The sequence below is a fragment of the Talpa europaea genome, assembly GCF_964194135.1.
Source record: "Talpa europaea genome assembly, chromosome: 8".
Classification (NCBI taxonomy): Eukaryota; Metazoa; Chordata; class Mammalia; order Eulipotyphla; family Talpidae; genus Talpa; species Talpa europaea.
In genome coordinates this window covers 99,159,911-99,187,910 of record NC_140075.1, presented here as the reverse complement: position 1 = coordinate 99,187,910, position 28,000 = coordinate 99,159,911, and the positions used below count along the sequence as shown (strand labels likewise).

The 28,000-nt window shown below is 57.7% G+C and overlaps 1 protein-coding gene across 1 annotated transcript; it reads right to left on the bottom strand.

The window, feature by feature from the left end:
- PAPLN (papilin, proteoglycan like sulfated glycoprotein) lies at nt 1–27,895 on the bottom strand (the record flags this gene model as incomplete). The annotated part of the gene is made up of 28 exons (XM_084240297.1): nt 1–176; nt 997–1,163; nt 3,117–3,225; nt 3,335–3,462; nt 4,025–4,162; nt 4,660–4,810; nt 5,037–5,161; nt 5,359–5,496; nt 6,274–6,727; nt 7,695–7,839; nt 8,095–8,200; nt 9,185–9,440; nt 9,631–9,702; nt 13,339–13,477; nt 13,640–13,822; nt 14,372–14,579; nt 15,504–15,630; nt 16,044–16,167; nt 16,256–16,428; nt 16,516–16,596; nt 17,036–17,159; nt 17,838–17,968; nt 19,819–19,921; nt 20,310–20,370; nt 21,239–21,354; nt 26,155–26,240; nt 26,326–26,390; nt 27,684–27,895. 28 exons carry the CDS (start codon nt 27,893–27,895, stop codon nt 1–3), a joined length of 4,098 nt encoding a protein of 1,365 aa, XP_084096423.1.
- Nucleotides 27,896–28,000: the final 105 nt, after the last annotated feature.

The window sequence follows — 28,000 nt, the reverse complement described above, 5'->3', positions numbered from 1 at the left end:
TCATCCCTGCTGCCAGATGGGCTGAGCAGGAGGCTGGACGCGCGAACAGCTGGCGCAGCAGAAGCTGGAGTAATACTCATTGCCACAGAGCTGGGCCTGCAGGATCAAATCACAGTTGGCCAGCTCAGGCTGGTCAGTGCATTCCCTGCGGGGGTCCCTGGGCTGAGTGGCCAGTGCTGCAGAACAACAGGAGAGAGAAAGTGGTCAGGAAGCTGTGTGCATGCTGAGAAGCCTCACCTGCCATTTCTTCTCCTTAAAAGGAAAGCCATTCTGTAACCTTGTAACACCTGTGTGTGCTGCTTCACAGGCTGAGGTGACACTTTCTATTCTTTCATTGGCCTCCCTTCAGCACACAGTGGGCCTTCCGTTGTTCCTGGGTGCAGATTCCCAAATACAGGAAGTTAAATACCGCCCTTGCTATTGACCTGAAAGGCTGAGTGATAGGTGCCCGGTCCCTGGCTTGAAAAGAGGAGGGTCAGCCCTAAGGACAGCTTTGAGTTGGTAAGAGCGCCTGGCTCTTGCACTGCTGGTTTCCGCCAACTCCAAAGTGTTGTGCCTTTAACAGCCTTAGCTTAGCTTAATCACTCAGTTCCCTACCTTTTCACTCCCCCCGCCCCACCCCGGGAAGCAAGTTATATGCAACAAGGTGAGAGTAAAAAGTCTAGAGAACTGAGACTCCAGCACTGCACTGAGCACAGCCCATTGCCTCCACCTCTGACTTCACCAGGAGCTTCTGCAGCTTACAGCTCACTCTGAGGGTGTCCCCTACTGCTTCATGCCAGGCCTGACGTCGTCTTAGCTCAGTAACTTTTCTTTCTGGAAGGGATTCTGACAACTCAGCTTGGACTAGGCATTATTTCCTTCATCCTGGAGCAGCCCACTGTACAGATGAGGGAGGTGAGACTCAGGAAGTGCCCCACGTCACACTTCAGTAACTGGCAGAGCAAGTCAGGGTGACAGGCCTGCGCTTGCCCACACGGAGCCAGCCCTTCTTACCCGGCCGGATCATCTTCACCTCCGTGCTGCGGCTGATGGCCTGGCTCCCTCGGTAGGCGCTACATGTGTAGGAGCCCTCGTCCCTGGCCCGCAGGTTGTGGATCAGCAGCGTGCCATCCGGGGACTGGTGAACACGGTGGCCATCGGCCTGGACTGGCAGCCCATTCCTGGAGGGGAAGAGATGCAGCCACTGCCGACCCAAGACCAGAGACAGGGAGGAGGTAACAGACCACTCCAGGGCCAACTACTTCCTCTCTCTGGGCAAACAGGTGACCCTCACTCGTCTCAAGGAAGACACGGACAGGGTAACAAAAAGAACATAACGCACCTCCAATGAGGTGAACTCATACTGATCTGAGTTACTTCAAACGTACCTCTCACCCCCAAAGGGCCGGCCGCGCTCTTTCTTTTCAGTAACAAAGATCTTTTAAGCAACTAGGAGGTGCCAGTCCTTTTCCTGGGTGCAGGACATAAGCATTCCCTGCCTTCAGGGTACTGGGGTGCAAGTGTTCAGGGGAGTTACTCCTAAGGAGGAGGCGGCAGCAGGAGTTGGAAGGAAGGCCATGGCCTAAGCAAGGCACTGGGGTGGGGAGCTGAGGGCCCTTTATGGCCCTGGTCTGGAGTTTGAACTGGATCCTGAGGGTGATGGGGGGCATCAAGTGAGACTAACACTTAAGATAGCTGCCCAGGGTGCTGGGGGAGAATCCTGAAGGCAGAGACCAGGTAAGTGGCAGCTGCACATAGGTAGCTGACACAGGCAGTAAAGAAAGGGACTTGGGGCGGTGCAGTAGTTCAGGATGATGGAGCTTCTGGCTTGGGTTAGCGAGTAATGGGGGTGCCCCTCCCACATGGGCAGAGCCAGGCCAAGGATGAGGGGTGTGTGAGGTTCTTTCCCACCACCTTGCACTTCTGGCGCCTGAGAGACACCAACAAGTATCAGATGTAGGCCTGCCCAGGTGAACTTAGGGAGACAAAGCAAGGACAGACCTTAAGCAAGAGCAGCATCTCAGGGGTAGATGAGAAGATGACGAGCCAGCCGGGAGGACAGAAGTAGCAGCTGCAGAAGCAGGAAGACCACCACAACAGTCGTTTTGGGAGGAGAGCGTGGTCAGCAGAAGAATGCTGCAGGTAGTGTGGGCATGGAAATGTGTCCAGAGGATTTAGGAACAGGGAGGTAAATAGTTGGTGGCCTTGGAAGGGAGGGGATGTGAGGCCCTACAGGGGCTGAGCCAGCAGCGGGAGCCACCCAGTATAGACTGTGCAGTTAGAGGGAGACTGGCATGGGCCTGCAGGGGAGCACAGGGCCAGAAGAAGGTATGTTTTAACGAGGGAAGCCCTGAGCATATTTGCTGCTGGGACGATCCAGACGCAAAGTAGAAGACCGCCTGGTAGAATATCAGGGCTGACAGCCTGTTGAAAAGCCTCAGAGGCTCCCTGCAGCCTTCCCCTGGCACCAGAGCTGCACAGGCAGCAAGCTCTACTACCCTATCTTCCATCCCATCCTGGCGGCATCTCACAAATACACACCTTGGGGCTTGACCAAGGACATCCTTCCAGGCCCAGCCAAAGTCACCTCCTTGACCACCCTTTTCCTTGAGTCTCCCAGATGAGAGGCAGCCCCACTCCACTGTGAGGACAACACTTTGGGCAAACTGTGGCTGGCACTCATGGGACACTACATCATCTCTTGCCTGGGAGTATCTCATGGGGTCAGATTACCCGAGGGTCCTCAGAGCCTAGTCCTGATACATGGCAAGAAGGAAGGGGGTAAAGAAATGGTTGCTGAAGGAACAAGTAAAAGACCACTCAACCTCTGGGGAGATTTTGCCACCCACGGGACAACTGGCAATGCTGAGAGTGGTAGTGGCATCAAATGAGCAAGTGTTGCTGAATATTCTATAGTACATAGGAGAGCCATCAAGAACTGAAGATTACTGGGTTCAAAATGTCAATAATGCTGACGTAAATCCCTGGTGTAGCCCAGCCAACAGAACAGAGCAGGCCTTGAAAGGGGTGTGGCAGTAGTGACAGAAGCATCCCCAGAAAAGTGGACCATCTCTGGGCTGCACAACCTCCATGGGAGGGTCTATAGGCCAGGGCCTCCAGGAATAGAGCCTTACCTGGACCATCTGACGTTCACACTTTGTCCTGCCACCGTACACAGCAGCCTGGCCGTGTCACCCTCTGGCACCGTCATGGTAGAGGGCAGCCCTGTGATGGTCAGCTCCCCTGGGGCCCAAGGAGGAGGCACTGTCAGCTATGGTGCCATTCCCACCCTACCTGTGCCATCCGACCGCAAAGGCCCCGCTCACCCTTCCATTCCAGACTGCCATCTTACCCAGAACTCTGAGCTGGACCCATCGCTGGTCTCGGTCCTGCCCATTGAAAGCAACACAGGCATAGAAGCCACCATCTTCAGCAGCCACGTGGCTGATGACCAGAGAGCCATCAGGCTGCAGCTGGTGTCTGGGGACCAAGCAAAGTCTGTTGTCTCCATCCCAAGGCGGGCCACAGACGGTGAGGGGAGGAGCTGCTGAGAGGCTGTGCGCTGGGGTCTGCCTAAGGGCCACTCACCCAGGTCCCCAGCGGCTAGCATGTGCAGCTACTTGAAAGGCCTGGCTTTTAAGCCTGGCAATAAACACAAACCATTTCAAGTTTTCTGATGCAAAATTCTGGTTTGGGTTTCCAGTTTCATCTAGTGGGTTTGAATCCCGGCTCTGCCACGTAGGAGCTGAGCGGTGTGGAGCTGGTGTGTAAAATGGGGATAAACAGCCACTACCTCAGCATGGTGGGTCTGCAGACTGTGATGGAGAACACCCCCACCCCGCCCCGCCCCGACTCATGACTGTTTCTTCCCTCAGCCATCAACTCTGCTAGCTGGCCTAGTCTGTCCAGAGACCCAAGATGCCCTGCACCCAGCAGCTCCATCTCTCCAGAGCCCCTACTGTCCTGCTCAGGACAGACTGGAGTGCCGCCCTCTCCCTACAGCCGGCCCAGGATGGGGCAGGCGGGAGGAAGCAGAACTAACCTGGGAGAAGAGAGCAGCTGCCCATCTCTCTGCCACTCGATGGTCGGGGGCGGGAAGCCCTCAGCGCGGCAGGTCAGCCAGACCCGCTGTCCTGGGTGGGCATCCACCACGCCGGGCTGGTTCCGGTCCAGATGCAGCCTGAGAACCACAATTATGAGGGGATCCTTGCCACGGCCTTCCCACTCCCACCTGCTGGGGGACCAGGCCTCTGCACAAGCCTCATGGCCCCTCTCTCTTCCAGACAGATTTAGCTTCCTAAAATCACCTTGTTAGGACACCAATAGCTGCCTGGGGCAAAGTCAAAGCCAGCCCTGACCTCAGCTCCCTCCACCAAAATCTCCAACTGTCTCCTTCCTGTCCGGCCAGTAGGCCCGAGCCCTCTGCATGCTGGTCCTCTAGCCCCAGTGTGCTTCCCTTCACTCAGTTCCAATCCTGAGCCCATGCACCACTGCCTGCTCGGAGGTTCCTCAAAAGGTTGAGCCCAGAAAACCATGTTTTGCTAGTCCTCACTGCAGAACCCTAGCAAGGGTGAGCAAGCCTAGCCACAGCACACTGGCCAGGGAACCACCCACGGAGACCATCCTCCTTGGTCCTCAAGGGGGGCACTGAGGGCAGGATGGCACTGCCCCACTTACCTGGTCGTGGTCCTTAGGTGTGAGGCGACGGCCCCCAGGCCCTGAGCATCCCCTGCTAGGCCAGAGTCCCGAGGACTGTGGCCCTGGGCTGGGTCCCTAGTCTGAGGGAAGTGCCTAGGCTCAGCCGCAGACAGTATGGCCACATCACTCCCTGTCATGAGGCCAGAAGAAGCAAAGGATAAGCTGTGGGAAAGGGTGGGCCTGAGGCCAATGGGGGACAAGACATGCTCCCCACCCCAACTGGAACCCATGATCCCTGATAGCAGGATGCCTTGGCCCAAGGAAGCACCCCAACCTTCCAAGGTGCGGGTGCCTAACCCAGGCCCTCCCAATCAACCCTTCCCATCCTAGGGCTCCCAGCGGCTGGGAACCAAGACCTGTGACATGAAGCTGGATCTTCCGAGAGTCATGGCCTGGTCTGGTGCTGCCACAGCTATAGATGCCTGCGTCCTCTGCCCACAGGGGGCTGATGACCAGGGAGCCATCAAGCTGCTGCCTGTGTCTGAAAGGCAGAGGGGGTGGAGTGAGGTAGTACAGAGGGATTGGGTTCTGGGCTCCTGAGAACAGCAGTGAGACCAGCCGCGCCTCCCCCCCACACCCGCCCCGCCACAGGGCAGACCCCAAAGGGACTGCAGCTGCACAGAGGCTCCTACACACCCGCCCTCCATCCAGAAGCGCAGTGCAGCCACACCAACACACCTGTGAGATGAGATGTGCTGCCCATCTTTGAGCCACGTAGCACGAGAATCCAGGGTGGTGTCATCCGGGCAATAGAGCTGCACCTCCTGCCCCAGGGCCGCCTGCACCAGGGAGGGCCCTGAGCCTGCCAAGCTAATCCTGGAAGGAGGAGGTGAGGATCTGCCCTTCTGGCATAACCCTAGGCCCAGGGACCACCCTTCGCCAGCACGTCCCACCAGGTAGCTGGGTTCCCGTGCTGCTGCTGCCAGGTATGAGGCCAGAGGGTGCAAGAAGCAGCCAAGCTCCAGAAGCCCATGGACTCTGAAATCTGCCAGCCCCACCCCACCCCACCCCACCCCTCAGCCTGTTCCTACTATAGCAGCAGGGAGGTGCAGAGCCCAGGGGATGGGGAGAGAAGCGCCCACCAGGCTCATGGGGGGAACTTTAAAGTCCTCTTTGGAATTTAACGTCAAGAAACTGGGCCTTGAATGGACTGGTGGAGGGCTGTGGGCATTTGGTAAAGGGCATGGTGTGGTAATATCTGAAGAGGTGTGGCCCTGTACCCCTAGAACATACAGTGCTGTCAACGGACACTGCCTCAAAAAAAAGGAGAAGAAAATAGGTTCAGAGAAGTTGGGAGACTTGCCAAAAGTCACAAAGCCAGTAAGCTTTTCCCGCTATTCAAGCCCTGGGTTATGGTGGCATCTGATCCAGAATCCAGGCACCACCCTCTACAGCCACCTGGCCTTGGGCAAGTCTCAGGGCTTAGGTCTGGGCACCCCTATCTGCAGAATGAGGCCCTGCAGGCAGAGCTGGCTGGAGGAGTCAAGCGTCAGGATTGGGAGGGAGGACTGGCTGGTATTAGGGTTTTAGTTCCACCAGGCTCAACCCCCAGCATGGGTCCCTATTCACCAACCTGGGGAAGGTGGGCCTCACCTGTAGGAGGAGCTGTGGGAAGGTGGCACAGGCTGCCCAGCATCTCCGCCCAATCTGGAGGCACCGGGCTCCCGGCTCCAGGCCCCGGTGTGGTGGGCCTCCCCTGGTCCAGGCTGTTGGTCTCGCCAGACACCCCCAGAAGACAAGGGCTTTCTCTGGGCCATGAACTCAGTCCTCAGCCTGTTGGCCTCCTCATGACCTCCAGGGCTGCTGCCACCACCATCTCCGTGGAGCCTCTGGCCAGCGGTGCCACGTGTGGGTTGGAGGGGCCTGTGTTGGGGCCCCTGGCAGCTGCTCATGCACTCCTCCTCGGAGGCAAAGTTATTGGCATTGCCATGGCAGCCGCCATACCAGAAGCGGTTACACTGACCCACGGAGGGGATGAAGTACCAGTGGGCAGCCCAGTCTGTGCAGGAGCCGTGGGCGCTGGGCAGCAGGCACCCCACAGGATATGCTGAGGGGGCAGAGAGGACACACGTCACCCAGTGGAAAAGCTGCAAGCACTGCACCCGCCATCCCCTTGGTCTCAGAATTAGGAGCGAGGCCCTTCCCAGTTGATGGAACATGTCTACCCCTGTCCTGGCCCTGGGGGCACAGGGTACTTCCACCAGAATCTGTGGCTGCAGCCACAGCAGCCTCCAGAGTTAACCTGTCCACCTCCATCCACAGAACGAGCGCCATCCAGAGGCCAGGGCCATGAGCCCCCTGGACTGGCTTCCTCTTGCTCCTCCCCATTCCTGTCCCAGCCCCTGAAGTGCACACTCAGCAACCTGAGTGTTCCATCTTGACAAGCCTGGCTCATGGGAACCCAGCCCTGAGTTCCCAGGGATGATGAAGATGCCCCCTAAGGGGCCTGCCCTTGTCCCTGGGGCCCTACACCATCTCTGAACCCACCCCCAGGCCCAGCATGCCTGCTGAAATGGCCACCCTCCCACACCACCAGCTCTCTCTCCCCTCGCTCACGTGTGACCACAGTTGGCCGGCTTCCAGCTCCTCCAGGAGCCCAGTCTCCTGCAGCCCCTCTGATCTCCACATCCCAATGGCCCTGGCCACCCACCCACGCGCCCCACACTTCCTCCCGGACACATCCCAGGCAGGGTGGGGACACACTGCCCACCCGAACTGACCCCCCACACCACCTCTGCCTCTGCAGGAGGCTGAGGCCATGGGGACAGGACAGGCCTTCTTTCTCAGGGATGCCTGCCTAAAGGCCCCCATTCCCACTTCCACGAGCCCCTGGAGGCCCCAGGCACAAACCGTTGGAAATGAGCACAGTGTCTTCTAGAAAGTGATCACTAACCATGGAAGAAAAGAATAACAGCCAATAGGAAGGTTTTTAGCCGGGGTGGGAAGGGGCAGGGAAGGGAAAATAGTGGGACCAGAGTCCAGTCAAAGGAGGACAGGCAGGGGCCTCCACTCACCGTAGCCAGGCTGGCCCGCACAGCCTTCCCCGAGAGGGCCAGCCGCAGGGGCCACGCCGTCATAGCAACAGCCGAACTGGGAGCCCCGGCACTCCCTGGACTCATTCTCCTGGGCCTGGGCCCGGGCCTGGCGGCCCTCATGGGCCTGGGGAGGAAGCCCAGGGTTAGAGGGTTGGGCAGTTGGGAACAGGTGTGGCTCTGCTAGGGGAATCGGGCTGCCCGGGGGACAATGGCAGGAAGAGGAAAGGACAGAATTCTTGGCCCCCTGCCTATTCCCAGCCCAGCCTAGCCCAGGCTTCAGAGACTGCCCTTCTCCAAGGCCAAAGCCACACAGAGTCCAGGTCACAGTGGCATTGAGCAGGCTCGGAGGCTGGACCCCTCAGGCGAACCAGACACTTACTGTGGAAGCCACGGCTCTTGACCCCAGCCTCCTCCCAGCGCTCTCACTGCAGCCGGCCTGATGGGGCCCCTCAGCGGCAGACACCCCGTCAGGGCAGCACCCATACCTAGACAGAGAGGACACGGCCTGGCCCTCATGGCCCGAACGCCATCCCCTTCCTCCTGGGGACCCCGAGTTCCCGGCAACCCAGGACCTGGCTCTCTGGCTCCCTGTGCAGAGGCCACACCATTTTGCACACCCCAGTCTCTGCCCAAGTCCTGCCCCTTAGTGGCTACAAGAGAGGGCAACAGGAATGCACTAATTGTACCCCTCATGATGGACAGACCCTCAACTCACACCCCTGTCACAAAACTGAGGAGGGGACATCATCTGAGCCTGTCCAAGTATCAGGTTTCAGGGTGTCTTTACAAAATGGCAGAGAACGGTGTGAAAGGGGCCCACCACTTACTCCACCCCCAAACAGGAGCTGGGAGGGTGAAAGCAGACGGTGTCAGAACACCTGTGTGCACCAGGCACCGTAGCGTGCTTCCTCCTCACAGTCCCGGCCGCCAGCCAGCGGCTGCCGCTGCTCCCGATGCTCAGTGACTTGCCGCAGGCACCCAACGCGCAGCTGGGAATGGCTGGGCTCAGCCCCAGGTGGCTCCCCCCAGGCCTGGGGCCCTTAGCACTCTAGCTCCTGCGGGAACAGGCACCTGCCAGGACGAGCAGGGCCGGCCAGGGAGGACCTGGGGGAGCCCCTCTCCCCAAGGCTGGAGCAGGTGACTGTTAAGAACCGGACAGTTGGGAAGTCTTTGTCCGGCCTTTCCCCGGGGCTCCCCACCTCGCTGAGAGCTGCAGGATGGAACCACATCCCGGTGCCTTCCCGGAGCCTCAGGCTGCACCTTACAGGCCGGCTTGTGAAGAGAAAGGGGGGATTTTTATCCCCACTCAGCACTTCAGAAGTCCAGAGAGGGGGAGGTGGGTCCGAAGACTGCACAGCCAGGCAGCTGGGGCGCACCCCCTGGGGGCCCTTCCCGAGCTCTGCCAGCTCACCGGCCCATGACCGCCACCAGCACCTCGTGCTCGGCCCAGAAGCAGCTTGGGCACCTACCTGCTCTGATGACACCGCGCCCCGGGGCAGCCCTGCCACTGCGGCCCGAGAGCGGCAGTGCGGCCATCAGGACAGCACCCGTGGGGGCTGTGTCTGCAGTCGCGGGCCCCCAAGCCAGACCACAGGGGCTGCTGGCGCAGGGACTGTTGCAGTGAGGGGCCTGGGACACGGGCTTGCAAGTGGGGCCCCTGCTCTTCTCTGCGGTTACCCAAGGCTGAGGGTTGCTCTTGGGGTGCTCCCTGCTGGTCTCCAGAATCTAGAAAGAGAAAGCAAAAGACTCATGGATGTGTCCACCTGCTTCTCCAGCCTCCATCTGTGTCAGCATCACACCCGCCTCTCTCCATCCGCCCCCCCAGCCCCTCAACCTCAGCCTCCATCTCCACGGACCATCCCCTTGGACACGGATGAAAGGGCTCTGGGCTGGGGGCTTCAGCTGAATGTCTCACCTGAGGCCACGGCCTCCTGAGGGCCCAAAGGCATCCAGGGGTCGCTGGAGCTGGTATGCACGCTGGGGACATCTGCAGGGAGCAAGGGCGATGGAGTGGATGGAGTGGGTGCAGAGGGCAGGAGGAGAGGCGGGGAATGGGCCCAAGCAGGGGCCTGACTAGTACTTGCTCCCACCCTACTGCTCAGCAGGGCCCGGGGGGCCCAGGGCAGCAGAAATGAAATGAAGCAGACCTGTGACCTCCAAAACACCCTCGCCGTGTTTCAATGAAGGGCCTAACCGCAGAGAAAAAGCCAATGTTATCTGTTCAGCTAAAAGAAAAGCCAGATGTAAAATTAGCATCTAGTTTTGACCCCAACTTCATAAAACAAAAAATGCTATACATTTTTAAAAATTGATGGGATGCAAAGATAAACAATCCAACATAAAAATGGGCAAAGAACTTGGCTATTTCTCCAAAGACAATCAAACGGCCAACAAGCACACGAAGAGATGCCCCCCCCCCCCCCCCCCCCCCCCCCCCCCGTGGCTGCGCGCTCAGGAAGTGCAACTCTACGCGGCTGTGAAAGGCTGCCCTGCACCGACCAGGACCCTCGCCTCAGGCAAATCCCGTGAGCCGCACCGGAGAGGAGGTGGCAAAGCCGGCTTGTGCACCCTGGGTGGGGAAGTAAGATGCCGCGGCCACTGTGGAGAGCTTGTTAGTGCCTCTAAAAGTCAAACGTAGAATTACCTATGCCCGGCAACTCCACCCCTGGGTGTGTCTCCAGGAGAAATGAAAACACAGCCACAAAGGAACTCGGGCAACAGAGGAAACTGGACGTGGCTGTTGGCAGTGGCATTGCTCGTTAGAGCCAAAAGACAGGGGCCAAGGGGCCATCCACAGCTGGGTAAACAAATGTGGCCCATCCACAGAGGAACGCACCCGGAATGAAGCATGGATGCTGCAGAGAACATTCTGCAAGTGAAGGGAGCCAGGCAGCCAAGCCTCGGGCTCCTTTTATCTGGCGTGTCCAGAGCAGGCAGCTCAGACAGAAAGCAGGTCAGAGGGGTCCAGGCAGAGCAGGTAGGGCTAAGGGGGTGATGACTTAGTGCACTTTGGTGGGAGAAAACATGTTGAAACTTTCACAGAGGGAAGCTGGCGACTGCGCAATGCGTGGATACACTAAATGATACCACACGACAGCCACTGGTCAGTGGTTACGTGCGCGTGGTGTGAATTTTACCAATTGAGGGGCCTCCCTGGTGGCGCAAGGGGTTAAAAAGCAACCTAGGAAGCTGTCTGCAGCCGCTGCAGCATGAGTTCAATCCCCAGGCAGGGAGCTACCCGCATGGTGCAGCAGACCTCTCCTGACTCGCCTGTTTCTCCCCCCAGCAGTGTATTTCAGTGGATCTGCCTGCTCTGCTCCCCACTCTCTTTGGTGAATCCTCTTGCCCCGCTCCCCACCACACCTCCGGCCTATACCCCAGTTCTTGTATGCATAAAGCTTTTTTAAAAAAAGGCAATTGAGATATGAATGAATAGAAAGAAGATAGACAATGAAAAGACAAATATAACAAATATAACAAAGTATTAGTTGTAGAATTTAGGTGGTGGGTTACACAGTGCACAATCCACAGTTCTTCAGCTTTTCTGGGTGTTTATTTTCATTGCCTTGTCCAACTTGGTAAATTTATTAAAAACTGTACCATTAATATGGGTGATTTTAATGGTATATGATATTTAACCATCCCAATAAAATTAGTAAAAGTATTTTTCATCATAAAATGTTGGACAAAAATATAAAAGGCTAACGAGAGAAAATTAGGAAGATAGGAAAAAATTTAATGATGCAGAAAATAGATGATTTGCAGTCACATCCTAAAGTATTCATACGGAAAGTTTCCGAGTGCTTTGGGGGAAGGGAGGTTCATTCCTTTTGTGGTTTTCAGTTTCCACAATAAGCATATTACTGCTGTAAAAAATAAGTGAAAATTCCAATCCCACATGAACTATATCCTACCAGTCCCCCCGGGAATATTAAAAAATAATTCTGAGTTGGAAGACTCCAGGAGATATGTGGTAAAATCTTTCCCATTTTAATGCCTATCCCACCCAGGCCGGTTCAAATTATTCAAATTCTCTCCCCAGCTCTGCACCCCCCCAGGCTCCGGGCCCTGTGTTCACGGGCCCCAGCCGGCCTGGAGTCTCGCCTGCTGTCCCCCTGTCTCAGCCTGAAAAGCACCTTTCTGCTCCCAGCTCCTACCACTGGCTCCCCCTCCTGGGATGCGCCTCTCCCATCTTTCCAGGCGGAACCCAGAGTTCCCTCCCTGCCCACCTTGAGGGCAGTGCTGGGCCTTCGCCTGTGTCCTTATTTCATCTGCTCTGCTTAGCACGGGTCTCTGAGCCCGCTGACCGCCAGGCGCCTGCCCTCCTGTGTCTGCTTCACCTACCCTCAGGCCGGTGACTAGTTTGTCCTCCTGGTGCCTCTTTCTAGCCCCTAAACTGTCCGTGGTCCCCTGGGCCTGTTATGTAAATTGAATTGGGAATCCGACGCCTGAGGCCTCCAGCACAGCCCCGAGGTCACCACCTCCTGGACAGACCTGCACCCACATGCTGCGCTGAGGCAGGCTCGGCGCCCCCTGCTGGTCTCAGAGCGACTGAGCACTAGGAATGCAGCCAGAGTGACCGAGTAATTATAAATTTCATTGAATTAGAATTTAATTTTGAGAGGTTCAGGGAGCTGGACTCAGCAGCCAGAGGACCCTCTTGCTCATGCACCCTGAAGTCCCAAGGCCAGGCTGAGGCGCCCTAGAAGCCTCATCCAAGGACCCCCAACAACCTCACCATTACCGACCCTTTGCTTACTGAGCACTGTGCATTCAGGCACTCACAAGCCTGGAAGGTCACTCTGATCAGCACCTTGTACAGAGGAGCAAAGCAAGGATCAGAGAGAGGGGAGAGGCACTTGCCCAGGGGCCTGTGCTTGGTGAGCAGCGGAGTGGTGGTTTGAGCTGAGTCAGCTGCTGACTCCAGGTCACTGGCTCTTAGGCACCCACCATGCACTTCCCCCGGAACCCTCCCAGCCCGCATCACAGGGCCCCACTGGTGGCATGTCAGGGCCAAACACACGAGACATGTAGGAGCAGATCACAGCCCCGCTCACCCCCCAGCTCAACCCCTTCCTCAGCGTCACATCTTCACACCAAGCAAGGGGGGGCTGCCCCTCCTCCTGTGGGCCTCCGGGCCTGGGACACCTTCCCCAGTGCAGATGGGGTTGGGGGGCAGGGAGAAGACAGAGGCAGAAGCAGTGTGGGAGGAGAATCTTTCCTGGACCACCTCACTCCCCTGCACTCAGTCATTCAACAAACATTTACTGAGCGCCTGCCACCTGCTGGCTGACGCCTGCGGAGGGCTATGAGGGGAAATAAGGGAGCCAGGGACTCCGGGGGCTCATAACAAGCCATATGTAACCCGTGCAGCAACCGAGAGCAGGGGCAGTTACAGAGAGCCCTGGGGTGGGGGAAAGATGTTATTCTGCTGGGAGAAACAGGGCTGGCCCATGAGGTTGCAGAGCTGGACGTAATGGGCGGCGAGGACCTCAGCAGCCGGAGGAGCAGAAGAGCATTCCAGCCGGCTGACCAGCAGGGCAAAGGCTCAGAGGCAGGGAGCGCTGGTTGGGGTGCGGTGGGAAAGGTCAGGTCAGCCCCCCCCCCGCCCCTCCTGTCCTACCTGGGGGCAGGTGGCAGGGCTGCGTGTTACAGGGCTCCACGTCCACAGGCTTCGACAGCAGCAGGCTCCGGCAGCGGCCTGGCCCGACAGCACAGACCACCTGGCGCCGCCGCGTGCCCGAGCTGCAGCTCTTGGAGCACTGGGGCCGGAGGGAGCAGGAAAAGAGAGGCCCTGAGGCTGGGGGTGGGGTGGGGGTACCCACAAGGAAGGAGGAAGGTGCCTGGACATGCATGTTGGACCTGGGGACGCCTGTAGGAACCAGGATTGGGCAGGCGGATTGGGGCTGGGGGTTAGTACTCACTAGACCCCAGGCGCCTACGTGCCAGGCCTGGTCGCTGAGAGGGGGGCAGTCGCTACGCACACAGGACTCGGCGAGGGGGGGCTGATCCTCTGAGGCGCAGGCTGTGGCAAGGAGCAGAGACTCCCCATCACCTCGGCAAGTGACTCGCCGCCTCCGGACCCCGGTACCACAGCTGACAGAGCACTGCAAGAACCGGGGAGTCAACAGGAGCTTCCCCCCAGAGGAGCCCTGCCTGTCAGGCAGCTATAGACCCACTGGCCTGGCACGGAGAACAGACAACACCTACTCAGGCCACCCTCCCAGGCCCAGAGAGCCTGAGTCGCTCCCCTGAAGTCACACGGCCTTGGTGCCAGCTGGCCCAAGTGTCAGCGGCCTGAACCACGGCCGCTGACACCAGGCTGAGGGGTGTTTTCCTCACTCCTTTGCAACTTGAACATGTGTGGATGCTAGGACCAGTCACTAGCAGCCCCAGACAGTGCCTGTCCCTCCCTGGCCCCCAAACAACATGCCAGCTGCTTCTTCATGCCAAAGCACAAGCTTTCCTGTCCTGCCTGGGAGTGCAGGAATCCACACACCTGCTCCTCAGCCCAGCCTTGGCCACGGCTTCCAAGATGACCTGGCTGATCACTGTGTCTCCCAGGACAAGCCTCCCAGCCCTGCCCTGCGGCTGCCCCAGGCCCAGCTCCTGGTGTCCTACCTGCACCCACCCAGCCTGGTGCTGCAGGGTCTCACCTCTCCCCAGGGCTCTGCGCTCCAGGCCGCACAGCGCTGCAGGTTGCAAACCTGCGTGGTAGGGGGCTTCCTGGGCAGGCCCGCACACTCGGCCTCTTCAGCAGCCTCCAGGACACCAGCCCCATCAGAGGAGACGCAGTAGACAGAGCGGGACTGGGAGCCGCCGCCACAAGAGGCTGAGCAGGGCGCCCAGGGGCCTGTCTTCCAGCTGTCAGGGAGCAGGACTTCAGTTAGCCGGGCCAGGCCAGAGAGGGCACCAGCTCCCCACACAGGAGAGAACTAGACTGGGGACACCCCCACCGACCCAGCCCACCCGCTGAACATCCGGGCCTGAGCTGGTGGGAGTCAGAGAGTGATAAGCAAAGACCTGGCCCCGGGCAGGCAGGCTTGCCACGCCTCCTCTGTGCTGGCTCTGAGCTGCCTCCTGCTCAGCTTTCCCGTCCTCTGCATCTGCCCTTCTCCTTCTCAGGAGGCCCCCGTCACCCCCATTCCCTCTCGGTCTGACCTTTGACAGGAACACAGCTATAGAAGGGGTCTTGCTCCCCAACATGTGGAGTGGCCCTGCCAGGCCCCGGGGCATAAGGGCACAGAGGAAAGGGCAGCTCCATCCTGAGGGGCCAGCTGGCACCAAGGCCACATGGGAAGAAGGACTAAACCAGCCCAGCAGAGAACCTGCAGCCTGCAGATTACCTGTACGTACATATGTACACACATATGTGTACACACACACACACACACACGCACGCACAAGCGGGCCCCAGCCAGGCGCCAAGCTCCAGGCTGGCGCAGTAAGAGGTGCTTTGTGCGTGAGCAAAGGCACAGCAGAGGCCCACAGGCCCTTGGCCTAATCCCTGGCCCACTTGCGGACATCACTAAGCCCCATTGGCTCAGACAGGAGGTGTCTCCACGATCTTCCGCAACCCTCGTGCACCAGCCTGGATATTCTGGGTACTGCCTGGACACACAAGGTGAGCAGAACAGCCCTGGGGCTCAAGCACAGGCTCCTCCACCGCCTGCCCCAGAGACTGCGGCCTCCTCCCCCTTCAGGCAACAGCTGGGCCACCCAAGCTCTTTGTCCTACCCCCAAAGCAGCCTAGAGACCCCAGCACCGTGGCAGGAGGTAGGGCCTCACCGCTTGGTCTGTGGGCAAGGGTGAGGGTTGCAGGGGCGGTGGTTGGCGGGCCGAGGCTGGTGCTGGCACATGTGGTCTGGGTAGGCCTCGCTGTCCATGGTGCAGAACACATGGCGGGTCTGGTGACCTGCAGAGGCCCCGCCCCAGAGGGTAGCCCCAGTTAACTCTCAAGCCAGACACCATCTGGACAGCTCCCCAGTGTCATCAAATGACCCTCCAGGGTAGGTGCCATCAAATGCCTGATTTACAGACGAGGAAACTGCAGCTCAGAGGGTTTATCCACGAGTGAAGGAGGCCCCAACACCTGCTCATCCTCCTGGCCTCTGCTGCCAGTGGGAGCCGTGTCCTTTAAGATGCCACCACCCCTGTGGAGCCCTCTTTGGTTCTTTTAGCTTAGTGGGGGCCCTTCATGGAAGTCCCTGAAGCCTGGATTTTCCCCAAGGTGACCCCAATGGCACGTAGCTATCGTCTGGACTTGCCCACTGCCCTGAAGGGCCGGAGCCTCCTGAGGAGCGGGCTCAGCCCCCATGCAGCCCTCACCTTCACCACACTCGGTGCTGCAGTCGCTCCAGGAGCCGTGGCTCCAGTTGAAGCTGGATCGGGGGGCGCCCAGGGGCAGGTGGTACTTGTAGTGCACGCCGGGGTTGGGGTCCTGGCTGATGAGCTGCACAGGAAGGTCCTCCTTGAGGTTCCCCCAGCCCCAGCCCTCCTGCCAGCCTCAGGCCAGAGGCCCTTTGGGGACCAGGGCTCACCTCGATGACCAGGGGCTCGGAGGTGGGGCCTCGGGCATGGAGCCGCTCGGGCGCCAGGTCACCCTCAGCTCCCCGCTCGTAGTGCAGGATGGTGCTGGCCACGGGCAGGGCCTGGGCAGCCTCGATGGTCCAGTGCCCATTGAGGTAGTAGTCACCCCGGACGCTCTTCACGGCTGTGCAGGGCAGCCCCCATCAGCGGGGCCCAAACCACTCCCTTCCTCCCACCCCCAAACTTGACTGGACCCCAAGCCATCTCTCACCTAGGAAATTCCTGCTGGCAGCTGCCTCCTCGATGTGGATGCTGGTGGCTCCCACGGGAACGATGAGCATCTGGTTGTAGCCTGAGGGGCAGAAATATTCTGGGACCACCCAAGCCACAGAGTTGCCCCCAAGGCCACTAAGTGCCAGACAGCACAGATGGGCGGGAGAGGACCAGGAGGACGCAGGCCGGGCTACCTGATAGCTCCTGGAGGAGGAGAGCTTCACAAAGGCCAGAGGGGCAGCATTCTTGGGTGCCCAGAGCTGGCTGGAGGGGCCACGGGAGAGGGGTGAGGAGGGGTGCAGATAAGGCACTGAGAGATTGGACTGGGTCAGCAGGCACAGGTCCTGACCAGGTGGACACAGAGGGCTCTACCCTCGAGGGCATGACCCCCAGCCCTTAGGCCTGATCTGAGTGAGATCTGATCCTTTGGGTGCTGTGAGGGTGACCTGAGCCACAGCCAGAGTGGGAGGCGGGTGAGGAAGGGGCGGGCAACTGTCTCATCTGTCTTTGGACCCCACCTCTGTGGAGGTCATTGGCATCAAAGGTGCCCGTGATGGGGTAGCAGGCTGTGCCGTCGCCCCCACACCGCAGACACACGTCCTCCTGCACTGATGAGTCCAGGCGGTGGTCACAGCCGACCAGCTGCAGGCAGAGGTGAGGGAGAGAGCCAGGGGGTCACTCCAGGGGGCCCGCAGCGCGGGGAGGATCAGTAATTCATGCTTGGTGGGGGCAGGGTAAACTGGGGATGTCTCTGGGGGCTGATAACCACCTCCTTTGTCCTCTCAGCACCCACAGCCTCTTCTCTGGCAACCCCATCTTATCTCCTTTGGGGGTCACCTCTCCCACAGAATTTGGGAAGAGCACCCCACACAGTAGGTCTGGGGAATCAGTGGGTTGGTTATACCCACTGAAGAGTGTCTCAGGGGAGCCCCAAGCCCGGACACAACAGAGGCAAGCCCAGCTTGTTGGGGCTCCCGGGAATGGGGTGCCCTGGAGACACCTTCACAGCCAGGAAGACCCTGCCTGGGCCTAGGGCCCCCATGGGGTGAAGCCCAGGGGAGACGCTTCCAGCAGCACCAATAAGGCAACTGGCCCGGCCCACCCTCAAGGCCTTCCCTTTCCCCCTGGAGTCAGGTTGGATGGGCTTCTGTAACCCGCCACCCAGAGGGCTGTTCTTTAAAGGTAAGAGCGTCACGGGCCTCTTGCAGCAAGAAGTGTTGTCCTAGGAGCTTTAGGGGACATGGAGCTCCAGCGTCACCTGGCCCCCCAGTGCTGTGCGGAGAGCCGGGCTCAGCTGTGTGTGGGGCGGGGGACACTCACCCGGCAGTGACCGTCCACACAGACATCCCGCTTGCCAGGCTCACAGGGCGTCCCGTCGACCACGGCCTCCCTGTGCTTGTAGTAGAAGCTCTCCCCCTTGGGGATGCAGTTCAGTTCACACTTGTTCGGGGCTGGGGCAGGCAAGAGGGGAGAGGTGAGACCCCTGAGCAGGCCAAGGGCTACCCTAGCAACCACGGTGAGCAGGGCTGGAAGCACACCCCGGCCTGGGGAGAAGGCCCCGCGCTGCTCCGGTGCCCAGAGTCCCACCCCCATTCCAGGGAGGACCTTCCTCATGAAACTGCTGCATCTCTAAGGATCAGAAGAAAATTCTCAGAAGGAAAAACCTGCACGCTTGAAGAGGTCACTCTCAGCATGACTTGTAATAGCCCGTGCTAACAGTTGGCGACTCTTTAGGTAAAACACTCTGCAGTGATAGGTTGTGCATGTTGATGTGTTGTTTAAAATTATGACGATGGAGATGATCCAGAATGTGGGGAGTTTCCTAACACAGGATGCAGAGTGGTACTAGGTAGTAGTTACAGAGATGCAGCGTGTATAGAGGAAGGAAGGAAGGAATGAATGAAATGCTAGCAGTGATTTTATGAAAGAGGTAACAGTCATTTTTTCTTGTTCAGAATTTTACATTTTTGGGGCCTCCCTGGTGGCACAAGGGATTAAGATGCAACTTATGAAGCTATTCACAGCCTCTGCATCATGAGTACGATCCCCAGCCAGGGAGGTACCCACATGGCACAGTAGATCTTGCCTGACTCGCCCGCTGCACCCCTCAGCAGTGTATTTCAGTCAACCTGCCTGTTCTGCTCCCCACTCTATCTCTGGTGAATCCTCTCACCGCCCGCACCTCTGGTCTGTACCCCGGTTCTTGTATGCATAAATATTTTTTTTAAAAAGAATTTTACATTTATCCTGATATTACATATATACACCGTTTAAACAGCCCCGAGTACTAACAGGATTGCAACCATCTCTCCCATCCTTTTCAACCTTCCTCTGAATTCCAGTTTTTCCATAACAAGGACATAGTTAAATAACATGGGCTCATCAGGATGCCAGAGTAATGAATTCCAAAAGGCCCCCCGTGGAGCCAGACATCCCCCCAAGCCCATGGCAAGCCCTGAGTGGAAACATTCACAGAGTTGGAACCCACAGTGCGATGCTTTCCAGCAGCCCCTGCAACAAGCATTGAGCACTAATGCTCAGTGATCACCCGGGGGCACCTTCTCACTCACCTAAATACACGTTGTTTTCTTGAACTGTGCTGCTCTGAAGAGTAACAACCTACACCACCCTCAGAATTACCCAGAGGCCTTTCCCGCCACCCCGATGGCCGGAGTAAATTGGGTCTTGCTTCACAAGGCCCTTCTAGCCCAGTCTTGAGTTTGTCCAGACTCAGGCACCAACCCTGCCATCATGCCCGCCCCAAGAGAAGGCCCAGGGGAGCAGGCCAACCATGCAGGCCTGGGCATGGCACAGACAGTCATCCTGCAATGACTACAGTGGAAGGACCCCAGGACGACCATCACGCTTGCGTTCCATGAGCGTGTGTCCCGGCAAAGCACCCACAACACGGCAATAAGAATTGCAGGATGAAAAGTCATGTATAAAAAAGCCGTGCCCCACGCAGCGGTTGAGCGCTGGGTTGCGAAGATGCCCGCGGCCTCGGAGGCACCGGTTCGATCCCCGGCTGCTCCCCGACCACCGGAGGAGGGTCCCACATGGCGCGCAGACCTCTCCTGCCGCCCGCTGCTCCCCTCAGCAGTGTACTTTGGTCCTTCTGCCTGCTCTGTTCCCCACTCTGGCTCTGGTGAATTCTCTCACCCTCCAGCGCTTCTGACTGTACCCAGTGCATGTATAAACAAAAAAAACAAACCAATAAATAAAAAAAAAATGCCTCTATTAAAAAAAAAAAAAAAAAAAAAAAAAAAAGCCGTGCCCCAGCTCCTCACCCCCCATAGCTCACCCCCATAGTAGGGCAGCCATGTGTAGCGCCTCCCCTGGAACTCCAGGCTGTTGAACTCCGCACACTGCTCCGCCCGGAAGTCTCGGGCACGAGAGGGGCAGCTCTGTGGGGGCAAATGGGGCAAGGGCTGGGGTCATGGGTCACTGGTGGGGTCCACCTGCCCCGGACCCCTCATATCCCTTTCACTCCCTGTGGCCCAGATCTGGGAGGCAGAGTCAGCCCCTGGGGTGGGAGGGGTCTATGTGCTCCCCCGCAGGTGCCAGTGGCTTTGGACTAGGGAAAAACTGGGGGGAGGGAGTGGCAAGGTGGCTATGGGATGAGAAGGGGCTCCCCTGGGCAGCGCTGGCTGTGGACCTGCAATGGGACCCACAATCCAGGTTAACCAGGGCATGGGTGCCAGGGGCTGGAGCCGGGTGAGGGTGCCCCAGGGCTGGTATTAAATGGGTAGAGGATCCTGGCCCCTGCACCACCCCCACTGCCAGGGGCTTTACCTCCATGTGGCAAGTGCGGTGGCTTCGGGTAGGACCCAAGCAGCTGGAGCCCCCACTTCTCCTGTGGGAGGACAGCATAGGGAGACCCAAACCCACACCAGCCGACATCCCCACCACCTCCTGGGGCTCTCCTGCAGGCCCCCCAGCTTCTACGGGGATCCTCTGGGCCAGAGGGAGCAGCCAGGTTGAGAGGGGGAGAGGCGGTGCCCACACACACAGAAAACCCCTCATGGTGTGATGAGCTCGCCTTGTACTTGGGAGAAGCCAAGCTCTAAGGTCTAATTATCCACCAGTTTAACTGCTTCTAAAAGCAAATTTCCAGAGAAGACCCAAATTCGCCCTTGGAGAGACAATAAGATGTAATAAATACCCTCCTGGGACGGTTATTCTACCAGTTAGGGAGCAAATGAGCAAAGGCACTTTAGAATCTCATCTCTTCACCCAAGTTCTCAGGCTCAGGGAGCTGAACCCATGGTGGGTCAAGGTGTCACTGCCCCTTTTTCAGTGCCCGCCCCTCTAGGGCACCTCTCAGGGGATGGGGCACATAGTAGGTGCTCAATAAGTCTCTTGCAGTAGGAAACATATGTACTTGACAAGCAGGCTACTTAAGGTGGCGAGAACACACAGGTAGGAATTGTTGGTGATCATTCATTCATTCAACAAGAACACGCGGCATCTGCCTCACCGGGCGCTGTGTTCAGAGCTAGAGACTCAGGGTGGGGGAGCAGCCCAGCTCCACTCTCCTGAGACACTGCTCAGAACCGTGCAGGCAGGTGGGAAATGCCTTCCTTTCAAACACTCCCAAAGGCTGCCCCCAGGATGAGTCTACTGCCTGGTGGGTTCTGCCCAGGTGGTCTGGCGCAGGCCCCTGACACCCAGCCCAGGACTCACAGACTCCCTGGGGCTTGGCCCACCCTCACCTCCCCTACCTGTGGGAGTAGCAGGGGCGCTCCCGGAAGCTGATGCCCCCTCCGCAGGTCCGGCTGCAGGGGCTCCAGCTGCCCCAGGGCCCCCAGCTCTCACTCTGCCTCCTCACCTTCAGAGCCTGCAGGAGAAGACCGCTCAGGAGTCAGTACTTGAGCCCCCATGGGGGCACTGGGAAGCTCATCCCAGGGCTCCCCTAAGAAACACTCCCCCACCTGGTCAGGGAGCCTGTGCTTCTGGCTCCTAGAGCCAGCCTTTCAACACTGCCAGGTACCCCAAACATCTTCATCTACAGAAGTTGGCAGTTTTCACCTAAGAAGCTGAGAGCCAGGCCTGGAGGGTGGAAGGGGTAAGGCAGCTGGGAAAGTGCAGTTCCAGGGGCCACCTGGGAGGTGCCCTACAGCCAGGGGCAGTACGAGGACCCAGACATTTTTGGGTCAACACTGATGTAGAAGCCCTAAAGAAACACAGGACAGAGACTCACAGACAGCGGAGTGGGGCTCATTCACCCCACCACATCAGCTGTGGCTGCCTCCTTTGTCAGAGAAGCCACACCAGCTGCCTGGCAGGGCGGGGAAACCACAGGACTGGGGGCAAAGGATTTTTCTCCTGACGATGACATCCCCCAACACCTGCCCCGCCTGTGTGGCCTGTGTGCCGCTGCTTCTGCCCTAGGTTGTAACCTCACGTCCAGAAGTTTCTGTAGTTCTGGCCTATTACATTAGGAGCTTATTCTAATCCTCTGCATGAGCACGTATTTGGGAGGGGAGCCGACAATCTGGCAGAAGGTCTGTAGCGGAGACGCCCATGAGTCTCCCCTAGTATCCCTGCTTCCATTGTGCAAGAACCCTTGACTCTTACTTAGCTGGTTACCTGATTGCCCCTCAAATAAATTCATTTCTCAGACTTCCTACAGTTGTGACTAAGTTCTTGTCAGTGAGATATAAATAAAAGTATTGGGCAGCAGCCTCCAGTGATCTCCTGAAGAGAGAGCTTGCTTGGGCATTAGTCCTTTTTCTTCTTCCTCCTGTACTCCTCCTGCTGTCTGGAAAGCAGATGCAATGGCTGGAGTTGGAGCAGCCTCTTAGACCATGAGGTAACTTGAAGACAATATAGCTCGGACAATGTAGCAAAGACAGAAGGATCCCAGAGCCCAGAGTACTTTGTGAGATCAAACTCCCCTGCCTTCCGGCCTTTGGCAATTTATAGGGAGATGGATCAAGCCTCTTGTTGAAGGACAGTGATTTGGGACTCTAATATTAATATAATCCTAATACATACAATTTCCCCCCAGAAGATAGGATACTCCGCAGCTGGCATTAGAAGGCCACAGACTTCACATGTGTTCTCCCTCAGAACAACCTGAGAGACCCTGGTGCGTGGATAAGACAAGTTGGGGCCCAGAGAAAGGGAAGCCATGTAGAAAGGAGTGGCCTTCGACTGGGCTATTTTCCCACCTAAGACATGAGATGAGCACTGAGAGTTGGACAGATGTGAGGCTCGACATCATGGTTTTGCTGGGGGGCAGAAGACCTATGTCCTGTTTGCTGGAAGGGACTTTATTTTAGGCATCATCCTACAAGAATCTCTTTCCAGAGAAAGCAAAGGCCTAATGTGGAAAAGTAAGCTCTTCCTCCCGCCATAAACCACCACGACCGCACAGGCTCTCAGGCCAGGGTAGAGGCTCACAGGCTGCGGAAGATCACAGCCCTTACCAGCTCCTCTGGAGCAAACACAGTTATCCCTGTCTTATCACAGAGCCAGGCCCTGAATCAGAACAAATCACGCTACATTTGCTGAACCACAAACCAAACCACCAAGGAAGCGCAGCCAGGCCAAAGGTCTTAGCTTTCACTCTTCAAATCTTCTATCCTTCAGTTCTTACTCAGTAAAATCTCCAAGCTTTCAAAAACCAGTGAACCAGACTATCAAAGTCTCTCAGCACAATTTAAACTGAAATTTAGGGCCTCCCCGGTGGCGCAGCGGTTGAGTGCTGGGTTGCGAAGCCGCCCGCGGCCTCTGCGGCGCCGGTTCAATCCCTGGCTGCTCCCGGGCCACTGGAGGAGGGTCCCACATGACGCGCAGACCTCTCCTGCCGCCCGCTGCTCCCCTCAGCAGTGTACTTCGGTCCTTCTGCCTGCTCTGCTCCCCGCTCTGGCTCTGGTGAATTCTCTCACCCTCCCGCGCTTCTGACTGTACCCAGTGCATGTATTAACAAAACAAACAAATAAATAAATAAAACATGCCTCTATAAAATAAATAAATAAATAAATAAATAATAAACTGAAATTTACTAGGATCAAGTTCCTATTTTTTAAAAAGGAAGATACTGAGCGTGTGCTAGGGACAGAGTAGGTGACTTTTCAAGGATAACATACACCCTACCCCACCCCGACACCCCCCTCACATTAGGGGTTGAGGTTTTCTTTTTTTTTTTTATAGAGGCATGCTTTATTTATTTGTTTGTTTGTTTTGTTTATACATGCACTGGGTACAGTCAGAAGCACGGGAGGGTGAGAGAATTCACCAGAGCCAGAGCGGGGAGCAGAGCAGGCAGAAGGACCGAAGTACACTGCTGAGGGGAGCAGCGGGCGGCAGGAGAGGTCTGCACGCCATGTGGGACCCTCCTCTGGTGGCCGGGGAGCAGCCAGGGATCGAACCGGCGCCGCAGAGGCTGCAGGCAGCTTCGCAACCCAGCGCTCAACCGCTGTGCCACCGGGGAGGCCCTGGGGTCGAGGTTTTCTGATCCCACAATCTCGCTGTGTGGTCACTAGTTACCCTCTGACCAAGTCCTGATGGATGCCAGTCTGGCTCCTGAAGCACAGCCTCCCCACTCGACCCTCCCTTGACATGGGCAGGGCTGGGCTCACTGACGAACAAGGCACCAGGAGCCCCCACAACCTCTTTGCGACAGGCTGGGAGAGGGGTTCTGAGCACAGGGCCCTCTGAGAACCCCTTCCTTCCCTTACTAGGGATCCAGGCATCCGCTGGCCAGGGGCCATGAGCAGAGCCAGCGAAAGGGAGGGTCAGCCACATCCTAGAACCAGCCCTGTCTGCTCCCCCAGCGCCTCCCGGCCCACAGGGCAAGCTCCATCAGCCCCAGCAGCGCAGACACTTTCTGTTCTCTGTAATTACCCAAACCACAAGCCCCGAGGTGGCGAGGTGGCGTGGAGCCAGAACGCACTGGTCTGGCCCACCCCCTCCGGGGCCTGTCCTCACCTGCCTCCCCTGCTCTCAGCACCCCACCTACTCCTCCAACTCAGCGGGGCCAACACAGGAGCCCCTTTCCTGCCGTGCTCCCCAGGGTGTCAGCTGCGCATGTGGGGGCGGAGGTGGGAGAGGGCATGTGGGTGGTGGAAATGGAGGTGGCAAGGGAACCAGAAACCCAGGACCTCAGCTTCTCTCCCCCACCCGCCTGAGGCTGGGGCTGGCGACGGGGCAGGGCGCAGCGCTACACCTCTGTTTCATCCCTCCTTAATCATCCACTACCTGCGGTGTTCAAGCCAAGGCCTGTCAACACTGAGAAGGATCCAGAAGTGCTCTGGGATCCCATGGGGGATCCTGCCCCCTGCTAGAACCAGAGCGGAAGCAGTTGATCTGTGACCCTGGTTCACCCCCCTGACCTATGTGTGGGGAACACAGTGGGGGGAAGGGGAGGAAAGTTCTGCTCCCCCATCTGTGCTCACCTGCATCCTGGAGGCGGCAGATGGGAGAAGGCTACGCAGGTGTTTCTAAGGGAGAGCATCACAGGCCCCCTTCACTCACTTCAGCTGCGCACGATTACCCACAAATTAAGGGAAGCTCCAGTCTGGTGATTTGCTTAGGGTGGAGCAGCTGTTAGGGGGGCAGTTTAGGTTTCATCCTGGGGTCTAGACAGTCAGGAACCAGAAGAAGCCTGCTCCAGGGCCCTCAGGGTGCAGTCTCTTGGGGGTAAGGACCCCAGGGTGGCAGAGGTAGGAAGCAACAGGGGTGGAAGCCCTCCACCAAGGATGGCCCTGCCCACACCTGACTCTGGGTCCTGTGCTGGACGGGGGCCTGGGCTGCTCCTCTTGGTTCTTCTCACTTCCAACTCATTTCCACAGAGGGGGTCCTTCCAACCCCCTCTCTGTCCCCATGACAGCAGAGTGTGGGTCCTTGCTTCTGCCAGCCTACAGGATTAGAGGCCTGGGAGAGCTGTCTGGGTCAGCACAGGGGCTAGCTGCCTCTGTGCCCTCCATCCCCTGGGTAGGCCTGGCGGAGGAGCAGAGTCCCCACATTCTCCAGGAACCCCGTCTTTGGGCTGCTGTCAATGAAACAGCTTCTCTGACCTGAGTTGATATCCTGTGCTCACTCTCAAAGTGCCCCAGTGTGGTCGCCACTGCCACAAGTGGCTGTTTAAATCCAAAGTCGAATTTGAAAACTCGGCTCCTCAGTTGCACTAGCCACATGAACCAAGATGCTGTCTTACAGAGGCACAGAACATTTGCATCACCTCAGAAAGTTCTGTTGGGCAGTTCTGCTCTACATGCTCGCCCCAAGCGGGGGTGGCAGGGATGGCTGGCGCTCCAAACCTCTAGGCCCAAACGGTCCAGCTGAACAGCAACCAACTTTGCTGCAAGCAGGTGACAGGTGTCTGGTGGAAAGAGCCACCCAGCCCTGCCCCTTAGTACCAGCCTGTCTCCCCTCCTTGCACAGTGGGAAACCACCCTGGGAGTGTGTTCTCCAGCATCACCGTGCACCCCACACCTTCCAAAGGGGGAGGACAGTAGGAAGCAGGAGAAGTGGTCCTGGGCAGCCTCCGGCAGCTTTGCACAGCCTGAGCAGATAGCTTGGAGTTGGGGCCAAGGACACCCCAACTACTTCTTCCCTAACACTGGCCCTTTCCCGAGTCCTCACTGCCCAGCCCACTGGGGTCCTCCAAGGCCGGGAGAGCCGTACTCACCGAGGCCCCGGGCGCCGGGCCCAGCAGCAGGAGCAGGAGCAGCAGCATCTCCTCCTGCGGGAGAGGCCGGGTTGGAGAGGGCGGGGCTGGGGCAGGGCGTGCCCCCCACTCCGAGGCCCTTGCTCAGTCCCCCGCACAGCGGGTGTGGGCGTGCCCCTCCCTCCTGGTTGCCCACTGGGGACCTGGAGAGCTGCAGAGGCACTGGAGGGGCACAGGGAAGCGCGTGCCACTCACACCTGGGGGAGGAAAGGCCAGAGAGCGTCTTTCAGTTTCAGAGGGAAAAAAGGAGGGCCCTTAAAATACTTCCATGTTGAAAGGGAGTTCAGAATCAAAGCAATCAGATTCACTGTTTTGTTTTGTTTTTTAATGTCCTAATACCTAGCATCTCAACAGTTTTTTATTTTCCATGTCACCTTGTGTATGTGTTCCTCGTCATTTTTTTTTTTTAAAAGATTTATTTATTTATACAAGCACTGGGTACAGTCAGAAGCGCAGGAGGGTGAGAGAATTCACCAGAGCCAGAGCGGGGAGCAGAGCAGGCAGAAGGACCGAAGTACACTGCTGAGGGGAGCAGCGGGCGGCAGGAGAGGTCTGCGCGCCATGTGGGCCCCTCCTCCGGTGGCCGGGGAGCAGCCGGGGATCCAACCGGCGCTACAGAGGCTGCGGTCAGCTTCGCAACCCAGCGCTCAACCGCTGCGCCACCGGGGAGGCCCCAGATTCACTGTTTTAACTAGCAAGAGATTCCTTTTACAAAAGTTCCCCATTAAAGATAGATTTTTATAAAGTCTCTGATGGATTCATACTATTGTACACCTGAAATTCATGTTATAATCCAGCGTTGCATTTTTCTTTTAAAAAAGAAAAAACCAAATCATTGAAATGTTTTTTTTTTTCATTGAAATGTTAAAAAAAAAAAGTCTGAAGACACTTTAAAAACTCAAATGCTTTAAAAATGTTAATTGCATCTTCTTTAAACCTAAGACAGCATTTCTCTGCGCGGGGAAGCTCCATAAGGAGGCTCCATCAATGTGTGTGTGCAGAGCGCGAGTGTGGCGAGTGTGGCATGTGTGTGTGTGTGCATGCGTGTGTGTGTGTGCATGCGTGTGTGCGTGTGCACTGCGTACAGCGAGCGCGGTGTGTGCATGTGTGTGCGTGTCACTGTCCTGCAGAGCGGCTTAGCAAAGTGCCCCATTCCGTACCACACATTAAACAAGCACGGACTTGCATGCTTAAATCTTAAAATGTGTAATTCTACCAATGTTCTAATTTTTTAATGACTCCAGTTTGCAAGGACAAAGCAGAGACTCCACAAGCCAAATTCAGCAAACCTGAGAGACGCACGGGCTCCTTTGCCTTGGCACAGCGATTCCTGCAGTCATTATTTTCAGTCAACTCAGATTCCCGGGGCTTTGACAGCTGGGGCTCAGGGGGGTGCCGCCCCCTCCCCCCACCTCGGCCCCAGGCTCCTCCACCGCAGCGTCCGGGAGGGGTAAGCGGCGACCCCGCGGGCGCCCAGTTTCGGGGCTCACCAGAGGAGCGGCAGGTGATGCTCCTCTAAGAAGTCTTTAGGAGCGGGGCGAGCCGCCTCTGTGCCCTCCATGCCCTGGGTAGGCCCGGGTGATTTTAGCGAAGGGAGAGACCGAAGAGCTGCCCCCCCGCTGCCAGCACCAGCCGGGCCCGCGCGCTCTGCACCAAGATCCCTGACCTGCAACTCCGAAGTCCCGACGGCCAGAAAAGTCATTTCAACTCATTCGATTGCAAAACCACAAAAATAAAACCCTCTGACTCCAGGGCCAACCCCGGGTCTTGGGTCTCGGGGTCCCCAGGGTCCCACCTCCCCGCTGCC